The sequence below is a fragment of the Electrophorus electricus genome, chromosome 1, assembly GCF_013358815.1.
Source record: "Electrophorus electricus isolate fEleEle1 chromosome 1, fEleEle1.pri, whole genome shotgun sequence".
In the NCBI taxonomy this organism is placed as follows: Eukaryota; Metazoa; Chordata; class Actinopteri; order Gymnotiformes; family Gymnotidae; genus Electrophorus; species Electrophorus electricus.
In genome coordinates, this window is record NC_049535.1 from 11,496,480 (window position 1) to 11,507,500 (window position 11,021).

The following is an 11,021-nucleotide window of genomic DNA, read 5'->3' on the forward strand; positions in this document are numbered from 1 at the left end:
CTGCTGCTTGGCTCCGAGCCACAGACTTTACGCTGCTCCCTTAAAAAGAAAGAAGCATATTTTTCTTGCTTGCTCCTCAGAGCTACACCTCAGTGGGCCTGGCACCTCGCACTGGGCCTGCTGCTAAATTTGTCCTCCCGCTTTTGGAGAGAGTGGGCTGAAAATGGCACCATTATTTTCACCAGACTGTTTTCCTTCAGAGAGGGGGGAGAGAGAGAGAGAGAGAGAGAGAGAGAGAGAGAGAGAGAGAGAGAGAGAGAGAGAGAGAGAGACTGAGACAGAAAGGTAGAGACAGAGCGAGAGAGAGTCAGAGAGGGAGAGACAGAGAGAGAGTGAGACAGAGAGGGAGAGACAAAGAGAGAGGGAGACAGAGAGGGAGAGACAAAGAGAGACTGAGACAGAGAGGGAGAGACAGAAAGAGACTGAGACAGAGAGAGACTGAGACAGGGAGAGACAGAGAGAGAGAGAGACAGACAGAAAGGGAGAGACAGAGCGAGAGAGAGTCAGAGAGGGAGAGACAGAGAGAGACTGAGACAGAGAGGGAGAGACAGTGAGAGAGACAGAGAGAGACTGAGACAGAAAGGGAAAGAGAGAGAGAGAGAGAGAGACATAGAGAGAGAGGTGATAAGTGAAGGTAAGCTGGTCTGGTAAAGCAGGGCTCTGGCTCTTTACACGCTCTCATCACTCTCCTCTATGTCTCTTTGTTCCTCTGTCAATGTCTCGCCATCTCTCTCATCACAGACACAACTCCACACCAGTCCCTCAGGGCAGTGGACTGCTCTGACTTCAGCGCCTTCTCTCACTAGTGTCGAATATTTGCCTCCAGTGGGCATTACGTGTAGTGAGGTGGACTCGTGCATTGGCTTGAGCCTGCTTGTTTATAGCCAGTGAACTGCAGGGCTAGACCTTCCACAGATCTTTGAGAGGCTTCCACAGTATTTCCACAGACCTTCCACAGTCCGTCCACAGATCTTTCACAGACCTTCCACAGATCTTTCACTGACCTTCCACAGTCCTTCCACAGGCTTTCACACACAGTCATTTTCATTTCACAAAGTCAAGGCTGAGGGTACCACGGTCACATGGCAGTATATTTCCTAGCTGAAGCTTCGCCTTCTGTGAAGTACTTTGGTGGAACATCAACATTTAATTTAGACTGCTATCTAATTTTAGTCCTCAGAATGATTATTCATTGCTTTGTCGTAATGGACTGAACTTCTGAGGTCAACACGGAACATGACATGCGCACTATATCCTTTTTTAATATACAAGATGTTCAGATGTTCAACACATAGAAGCGCCCAACACGTTGGCCCGCCACAAGCCGCCAAGCTGAGCTTCATTTAAGATGTTATTTAGATGTCTGGATTTGACTTACAAAATAAAAACAAACCATGATGGAGTGTCGTTTCAAAGTCAAGCATACAAGACTGCTGGACAGCACAGCTGTTGTTACACAAGGCCAAGCTGCTACTCGATGTAAACAAGACCCGTGCGGTAATGAACCAGAGGCCCCGGTTCAGGCTTCTACAGTCCTGCCAAGCAGCGGCGTGTGGTGATGCTTCGCATCACTTCCTCCCGTGAGCAGCCAGCTCAGACCTCTGCAGACATAATAACACAGTCGCTTTGTTGTCTAGAGCACGTTAATCAAACCCCTCTCGTGGCCTCGTGGTTGACCGCCAAGAATGAGTCCATTCATCCCTTAGTTTAGCACCTCTGGTCGCGTGACGCTGCCCCTATTGTTCTCGCCGCACTGCAAGATGGCCCGTTAAATTCAAGGTGATAACACCATTATGATATGCGACCGACAGCTCGGTAAACAGCCGTGGACAGACGTGGCCGCAGGTCTGTGAGGCCAACGGGTTCGGGTGTGGGAGGCGCAGCCAATCAGGAAAGCTGTCCAGGGGCAAATGACAGGACAGAAGCTACCTCTGAAAAGGCTTAGAAACACATTGGAGTTTGAGGTTTCTGGCACCTCCCCAAACAAGGAGCCTCCGTATTAAAATGTTTCTTACGGTTTAGTGTAACGTAGGAACGTAAAATAGCTCAGAGCCCTTGCAAGTTCTTCTCTTTCTTGGACAGTCACATTGGACAAATATGAGGTCGTAAGAAAGTCTAATGAAAGGCACCAGAAGACTGAACTGTCGAATTCTTTGACGGTTCTACCATACTGAGGACTTGGGGTTGAGCATATTGCATCACCTCTGTGAGCTTACTAGAAACATTGTAAACATGTAAGCAATAAACAGAACCAGAAATCCAGGGAGTTTGTGTATGATTGTTGTTCTGGAGGTACTTCTCTGCCTCTTCTTCATCATTATGACCTCTCACCTTTGTCTAGCTCATGCCAGAGGTTTTCAACATTACGAAGTTACAGCATGCTCTACTCTGCTAACTTACGGTAGGCAAGCGTTCCGATGTCGAAAGAGACCTTGTTGAGATGAAAATTCAGGTAAATATCAATAATTTCACAAGCTTGAAATGAACTAGTTTTTCATGTTTTAAATAATAAATCCAGATTTTTTTTTAGCAATACATCAAAGTTGGAGCTGAAAAGCGTCTGCGAATAACGCTGAATCAGCAGCTTCCGGCTGCCTGGTTAGCACCATTTGTTCTGTATGCTACAGAGAGAAAAGGTCCGTCAGACTCATGTATTAAAACCTACTGCATGCAGCCCTATTTTTAAGTCTCATCCATAATTCGATTAGAAAGATGCTTAAGCGGAACGCATGTCATCGGTGCTCTGAAGTGGTTTGAAGCGAAAATAGACGCATGATTCACGATTCATAGACGCGCAGCTGTTGGGTCACACTGAGGGATCGCATTGTAAATATTTGCTTTGCCGTAGCACATGGCTGCGCATGTGCGGTATGTCGCAGGACGTCCACCTACTGCTCTTTCCATGTTCTGGCTGTGGTTTCAGGGCGAAGACCAGCCAACGGTTTCTGCCACTTTTCCAGGACTCTGTGAGCACAAAAAAACTAGCATCTGTTCTCCTGATGTTAGCTCATCACAGACCACTGAGAGCTTCAAAAGAGACAGACATAATATCAGACCGTCTGTTTCGGCAGTGCCAGTCTGTTTGTGGCGAGGTGTGTGTGTGTGTGTGTGTGTGTGTGTGTGTGTGTGTGGTGTGTGTGTTTGTGGTGTGTGTGTGTGTTTGTGGTGTGTGTGTTTGTGGTGTGTGTGTGTGCGTGTGTGTGTGTGTGTGTGGGTGTGTGTGTGTGGGTGGGTGTGTGGGTGTGTGTGTGTGTGTGTGTGAGGACAGGTCAGTTGACTCTGGCCCTTTTCACGTCTGTGCGCTCCTCTCTCGCGCAAGCGCCACCTTTCCCAGCCGGTAAGGCGGCAAGTGACTGCACGTCCTGTCTGAGAGAACATTCAAGCTGTCGCAAGAGCCTTGTCAATTGGCTTAGCCAGAGCCACGCTGCTGAGAGAGAGAGAGAGAGAGAGAGAGAGAGAGAGAGAGAGAGAGAGAGAGAGAATTGGAAAGGAAAGAGACCAAAACAGTGAGAAAGATTGGAAGAAGAGAGGAAGCAAGAGACAGAGAGTGGGAGAAAGGAATGGAGAAAAAGAGAAAGCGATGGAAAGAGAGAACGGACAGGAGAGAGAGAATAGTAAACTTGAGAAGGAGGGGAGGAGGGAGGGAGAGAGAGAGAGAGAGAGAATACACCCACCCACCTAAGTGGCTGGCAAACTGACGGGCACTCATAAAACAGACCGCCTTCGAGACATCTCAGAAACAAGGAGACCTCAGTGACCAGGTGCACGGGAGCAGGAGAAGCTGAGATCCCCAAACAGCGTTCGTTCAGAGAACAGACTCGAGTGGATCCTGGGCTGAGCCGCAGGAACGTTGCAGCCGTAAAGAGCCTGACAGAGCCAGAGAGCGCGGCAGCTTCAGGACCAGCGGCGGTGAATGGATAATCTCTGCAGCCGCAGTGGCTTAGACCCACTCTGGGTGAGTGACTGGGACTAGCCACATATCACGATCTGTCTCACAAGTCTGAATGCTATTCTTGTGTATTCATTCAACGCATTAAGGGCACGGTCTACATTTTCAATAATAGTAATGACGTCAGAATCAAGTTCAGCCATGTCCATTTTATTTTGTTTGATCTTTGCCTTCTAATTCTAATTGTTGTTAACTAATCATTTATGCGTGGTGGCCTTTGTGTTCATATGGATGTATGCATATTTCTTCAGTGTGCATATAGTGCTCAGCACCTGTACCACAAATAAATAAAGCAACAGGTCTTATTGTACTTACAAAGTAAACAGCAGTCTTTTTGCAAAGGGCTTTACATATTCAGTCATTCTTTTACTGTTTAACTGTTATTGTCTTGGGAGGACATGCAGCCTTACACTGAACATGAAAAAGACATCCTTCAGATTGTACTTGGCTAACTTACTGCAGACAATCTGACATTTGTAAAATGCATTCTTCATGGTTGCCATTATACACCAATGGCATTCAGATTTACATGACACTGGTGGCTAAGTTGGTACGCCTCAATAAGAGTGATGTCAGCATTTCATGTTGCACTATGTAAAAATCTAAATGAAAACAGGTGACGTGGGCCCTAATATATGAAACGGTTCAGTTAACAAAGACAAGGAACAACCAATCAAATTGCGAAGCCACTAGTGCTTCCTGGACAGCTCCACACCAGTACTGGAAACATGGCTACCAATTTGGGACGTGGCCTGTGTCTGCAGAAAAAGCCAGACTCACTAGAATGTTCTGAGTGGAAAACAGTGCAGGGTCCTCTTCTCTAGTGTCGGTGGACTGGAGGCTGATGCAGTAGGTTAGGCTTGGTGTGACCTTGGTGCAGAAAGAAACATTTCACTGAGGCTTTAACAAGGGCTATAAACCATTTTCTTTCTCTTACCCCAAAAGCCATACTTCTTTGAAAAAGTGATATCAGTGAAAGTATTCTTAGACAATTACAGACTAAAATGGGGTTTAGTGAACAGCCACAATCATCCAGACGTAATGGATACTGTAGAAGCACCTCATTTGTGATGGCACACGGTGATACGAGGTTGGACCTCTGTCAGCTCTCCCAGTGCCATAACTCTGCTCCTCGCATTATAGGACTGGAACCAGACGTGGTACACTCACACCCCTGAACTGAGTGACTGCTTCCAGCACACGGTCCTGGTGTGGGCGCCTTGTGTCTACCTGTGGGTCTGCACCCCCTTCTACTGTCTGCACCTGTATTGCAATGGCCAGAGCCGGCTACCTCTCTCACCGCTGTGCAGCGCCAAGCTGGTGAGTCGGAGCGCGCTACGAGCCGCGGGCTGCGCCGGCCATATAAGTGAAACGCGTTAAGGCAAAACCGGTGTTAAAGCCGATCGGAAGTGGAAGGATGGCCCTGCGGTGCAGTTTAAGGAAGAAGGAGAGGGTTACTGCCCTCCCAGTTTGGGAGCGGAGCCGCGCACCGCACACACTCGCGGGTGAGGGTAACGTACTAGTGATTGTTTGAGTTCGCTGAGTGACGCATTTTTTTACGCTTCGCTTTGTGTTTACATAGTTATTCATCCGTTCATTCCGTTCAGGAGTGAGCTTTTTTCTTTTTTCAAGATTTCTCATTGCCGCTCTAGAATTCGATTGTTTACTGTTGCTAGAAGAGCTAAATGGCATTATTACATCATTAATAGAAAGTTCCATGACATCATTTCAAACATGTTACTCAGTTAAACAAATATTTGAAGTGAGAGTGTAACATTAGAATAATTGTTATTGTGCAGATGTGAGATTAACGGTTTTGCTTACTCATATCATTAAAGTAACTCATATAATTAAAGTAAATCTAAATGAATTAATCCAAATCATTACCTTATATCGTCATTAGCGCAAACCCACAAAATGACTATAGTCCTTTGACACTGTTCACAATAAGAGGTGAAATGTTTTTCTCTTTTTTTAAGTGGAACAATATCCTGGGTATTATATTGGGAAAACCCCATCTAGACCCCACATAGACTTGTGTATGAGAAGGGTATGCATCTGGTTTACTCTCCCATCTGAAAGTCATTACTAGATTTCCCAGTGTTCCTCTCGAAGGGTTGTGAGTTAACACCCACAAAGGCCATCCTTCCTGCCCCGGTTCTTAGCGAGCGGCTGATGACATTTCCGGAAGCGTGACTCAGGCGAGTTCTCACCCAGGTCTGAGTTCCGTTTCTGTGTGCTCGCCCACAGCTGCTGGGGTTCTTCCTGGCATCTTTTGGCTTCGTGGAATTCTTCTACATCCTGCTGGAGAGGAACCAGGAGCTTCACCGCCACCTCGTCTTCCTCCTGAGTCCCGTCATACGCAGCCTGACAGTGGTAAGGTAAACCTTGCTATTGCAGGAGTAAGCACAGCTTGCGGGGCCCTCCAGCGGGGCCTGGCTAATGTTCCCATGTCTGGGCACGGAAGAGAAGAAAAACCACACCAGTTCTGAGCGTTAAAGCACGGATCACGTCAGGCACTGACCATTAGCAGGAAAGATCACACGGCTGAGATCAAAGCAGGAGTTACGGGGATTATATCTCCCTGCTTCTGGTCCTCACCGGTCACTACAGTAATGGTCACGGTCTTGCTACATAAGCTGGGACCTGACCCAGCAGAAAGTGTATTTGCCTGGCTGTGGGTAACATTACGAAAACACGAGGCTGAGGGCGCAGAGGGGAGTGGACAGCAGGTAGAGTAGCCCACAGAGTTGCATCCAGCCCCAAGGCCCACTCCACACCTGTGGTCTTCCCAGACACCCAAGCAAACACGGTGCCGAAAGAGTTAAACAGACTGCTGTTGTTCCCCAAGCAGCCTCTCTCATCAGAAGGTCATAATTTCAATTGTAAGAACATAAAAATAAATATCTGTGGCGGTCGAAGCATGCATTAGGCTACGGTCCAGATGACAGATTTGACATCTGCAGTCATTTATTACCTGCATGCATAAACATTGCTGTTAAAAGTTTTTTAAAAGCTTATTTTGTGTCCTCTTCACCCTTCTTTACCACCCATGATTTTTTTCCTTGTGTAATATCTGGGTTTATGTAATCAAGATGTCCATAGAGCTAAAAGCAACAACAACCACACAGCCCGACCAAAACCAGAGTGTTTATCTGCTTCTCTTCAGTCACTGAGAGGGCATCTGCAAGTCATAAACTGCCTCCTTGCCACCAGCCTGTAGGTGCTCTTTTACGCTGAACTAGGATCAGCTTCCTGTACCACACTCCCAATCTTAAGCCTTTATGTAAAAACCATCCCAAAACCGGTCTGAGATCAGAGTAATCTGGCCCAGCCCTACCAGCACCAGGTCTGAGTGCACCTCTCTTCCCCATCTTACCATACACTGGTCTACGGATGCACTACCAGCTGCATTTAGCAATCAAATATGGCACATCTCTGTAACACTTACCACTTTGTGATTATCAGGTGGCCATTACGTCTGGATCTTAGCTGATGCTTCAGCTTCCCCTCCTCCACTCCTGAGAGGGACTCATTACTGAAAAGGATCCATTATTGCCCCTTTGCCAACAGCAAAGGACAAACACACGTTCAGGTCGTGATCATGCGCATATTCGTGTTTGCGTGCGTATTCTGTATCCAGGTATTAAGATGTCCTAAACGTTCAGGGTATACCAAATGAGGAATTCTGGGAAAAAAACATTTTTTAACATAATCACTCTGAGGTCTGGAGCCTTAGGTTTGGTCTGGTCTGGTTTGGAGAAGGTTACTGTTTGGTTTGGGAGGGGTTGTTGCTGGGAACAGACCAGTGCCTGAGCTTCAGCGGCTCAGAAGGCCTTGCCTTACGTAACCAGACTGTTTTTTTACCCGCTGCTGTGACAAAACGATGTCTTTCCGACTAAAATTAGACGGAAGACGGATGCTCTCGAAGCACCACGGCAAGATCGGTGGCTAGACAAGGGCATCCAAACGTTGGGCTGGTTCGGTGGGACTGGTAGACAGCGTTGAGCGTGTTTTGGACAGAAAAGGCAATTACTTCAAATTCAGGATCTGAGAGAGAGCCATGAACTGTGTGTGTTGTTAGGGCGGGATGTTCACAAAACAACAGCCATAGCTGACTGAGAAGTTCAATAATAAACTGTGCACGATTGGTCAAGATAAAACAGACTCCACTATATTTACAGGAGGACCTGACCACTGGTCATAGTACAGGTAGAACCATTCATGGTCTACTGTTATACACAATTCTAAACAAGAAGAGCCAGACCTTTGCAAAAGTGGTATTTGCTTTTTTTAACTTTATATTTTTGCAGCTCAAAAGGTTTTTCTTCCTTAGCAGGTTTAGACAGCTTCATTTATCATGTGGACTGTAACTGCTTATTATGCCTCGTTTAGTATGAGGTATCAAGGCCAAATAGTTGATATTCCTCGTCAAAACTGTTCCCAGCAGTTTGGTCTCTCAGGTCTCGTGCATTGCAAAGTGACTCCACGCTGTCGCGCGACCCTGTGCTTGTCAGGTGTTAGCCATGGGCCTCATCCAGTGGGAGCGAGCGCGGGGCTGTCGCTCGTCCGTCGTGCTATTCCTCTACTGGCTGCTGGGCGTGCTGTGCTCCCTCGTGCCCCTCCGGGCCAACATCCAGCTGGCAGTCGAACAGGTGAGAGAAGTGACACACACCCCCGAGCCGGGCCGTCCGTTTCACGGTTAACTCTCAAAACCGAGACACACACGCGCGCGATATGCGGAAAATGGAACGTGCATATGGACCAACACGCCGACGTCTGCGCGCGCAAACGCATCTGTTTATTTATTTATTTTTGCATGAGCAGGCGGGTGCAGGATTGCTGACATGTTCGATAGTTGGTGCGTTTTTGCGGTAGCTATTTACAGAGCCACTGTTAGTTTTGTGCAATTTTAAATATTCTATGGTTGGTCTGAAAATATGGAGTAGAGTACATAAAAGTCCTAGTGTGAAAATGGGAAATATGCGAACGCGCGTTTGAATGTAGGATCTGTTTATAACGCACGGGCCTCTTCCACGGCCCGTGTATGTAGGCTCGTGACTCGCTATGACCGTGTTGTCTTGACTTGAAATGTGCAATTCGCTATTCCGCAGCGTTTTTGATGCGTCATAGTACAATATATTATGGTAATGGGACAGTTATTACCTCAGCCATGTCAAATGACAGCTTTCCAAATAACGCATTTCCTTAATGGGCAGTCACAGTCCAATGAAGATATTTCAACCAAGCCTGGATTGCTTCATAAACCTTAAACTTGAGTCCCCGCTCCAAAAGAACGTTAATCAAACGTTAAACTGGCAGGAAATACGAGTTTTTCCCCTCTCATTGCCTTGCTAAATGCTTCCTCTATGTTTGGGTAACGGGTTGGGGGTAACGGCAGCGAGGTATTTTTCGACCGCTCAAAATGAGCACCCTCCGCACCTCCTCGGTCCAGACGGATGTGGTTTCTTATCCGCTCTTATTTTTTATTTTTTAATTAATTAATTAATTCGGGGTTTTTTTTTAACTTTTCGCCATGTGCGTAAAAGTGCAGGTAAACTTAGTCCCCGGTACATGTTATAATCGCGCACAACGCGCATATGGCATCCCAAGGGCCTCCGTCACCGCGATCTGTACATTTCCAGATCTTTTCATGCGTAATTCATTTATATAAAGCTGACAATTAAGTTTTGCCTAAACTGTTCAAAATAAGCTTTATGGTATCATTAATGTTAGTGCACACCCACTGGCCACCACCTTCAAGCAAGCTGCTACAGTGTGCTTTACGTCGTTGGTATACACAAGGACCAAGGACGTAATGGACATAATTAAAAAAAAATGTTTTGTATATTTTTAAATACAAATGCTCATTTTGAGTGACAACAGTGCTCAGTAAAGAATGTCTTAACCATCACGTCACTACACTTTCTTAGGAAGGAAGATTTTCTACTTGTGTTGCCAAGAAATGTATCTGAAAGAGCTCCATATCTGAGGGGATTATAAATGTGCATGATGCAGGCGCCCACTTTAGAGTGAAATGTATAAAAACACAACATTACATTGAGGAACACACTTGGTCTCCATGTTTCCTATTGACAGTTCAGATCAGGTTATAGACTGTAAACACTGCAGTTTGAATGCCTGTGGCTACACAGGATAAAACCTCACCAATACGGGAAGTCCCGAACTGTGGAGCACAACCATAGAGTAGTGTCTGCTGGTTTACGTGTGTCTCTTTCTCGCTATTCATTAGCTGCCTCCCCCTGAACCGGTTGCGTTTATTGTGTTTCAGCGTCTCTCCCCAGACATCGTCCATCACTTGGCTTATTTCTCCTGCTTCGCCCTCCAGCTGGCTCAAGTCTTCCTCAGCTGCTTTGCGGACCAGGCACCTCCCGGGAAAAGCGTCCCCAAGGTGAGCCGGTAGGAGACGCTGTGGGGTGAAGGGCTCACAGACGTATCCACAGCAACCCAAACATCCCACGGTGAATCACCGTGTTGTTTACTGAGGTTCATGGAGTAAGGCCTGACATCGCCAGTGGGGAACCATGACTTGCATGCCTTTTCATTAGCAAAACCCCATGATTGGTTTGATGAAATGTTTTTCAGGGTCTGATTTGACTCGACCTAAATGACTGTTCATCGTCACGAATGAGGCTCTCCTGCCTTGATAATAATATCTGTCTGTTTTCAACTGGAGGCCGTGACTCACACAGCCTGGGTTCTAGGGGTTTAGTATGCAGAAAACAGAAAAGAAACGCCACAAACACAAAAGAAATGGCAAGAAGTCCAGTTGAAGTCTGCAGATGTCCAGTTTGGGCCTTGTCATGAGTTAGTGGTCAATAACCATTCCCTCCTCCAGACAAAAACAAGAAAACAAACTCTGAGAGAGAGAGCAGTGTGCTTGTGTGTGTGGGTGGGTGTGTGTGTGAGATGAGGTTGTAGCCACAGACATGGCTGCCACACCCCATCCTCCCCTCCTGGCTCAGTGACTTCCTGGGCAGACTTATTCACAGCATCTCATAGAGTGAGACCTCCGGTGAAGAGGCGGGAGAGAGGGAGAGAGAGAGTGTGT

At 46.8% G+C, this 11,021-nt stretch overlaps 1 protein-coding gene across 1 annotated transcript in view; it reads left to right on the forward strand.

The window, feature by feature from the left end:
- Positions 1-3,891: 3,891 nt before the first annotated feature.
- The window catches only part of abcc6a (ATP-binding cassette, sub-family C (CFTR/MRP), member 6a), a 20,222-nt gene continuing 13,092 nt past the window's right edge, over positions 3,892-11,021 (forward strand). Inside the window, exons 1-5 of the mRNA XM_027018728.2 lie at positions 3,892-3,955; positions 5,093-5,269; positions 6,200-6,325; positions 8,467-8,604; positions 10,242-10,361. Coding sequence (XP_026874529.2) covers positions 3,914-3,955; positions 5,093-5,269; positions 6,200-6,325; positions 8,467-8,604; positions 10,242-10,361 — 603 coding nt within the window. The 5' untranslated portion in view covers positions 3,892-3,913. The remainder of the gene's footprint in view (positions 3,956-5,092; positions 5,270-6,199; positions 6,326-8,466; positions 8,605-10,241; positions 10,362-11,021) is intronic.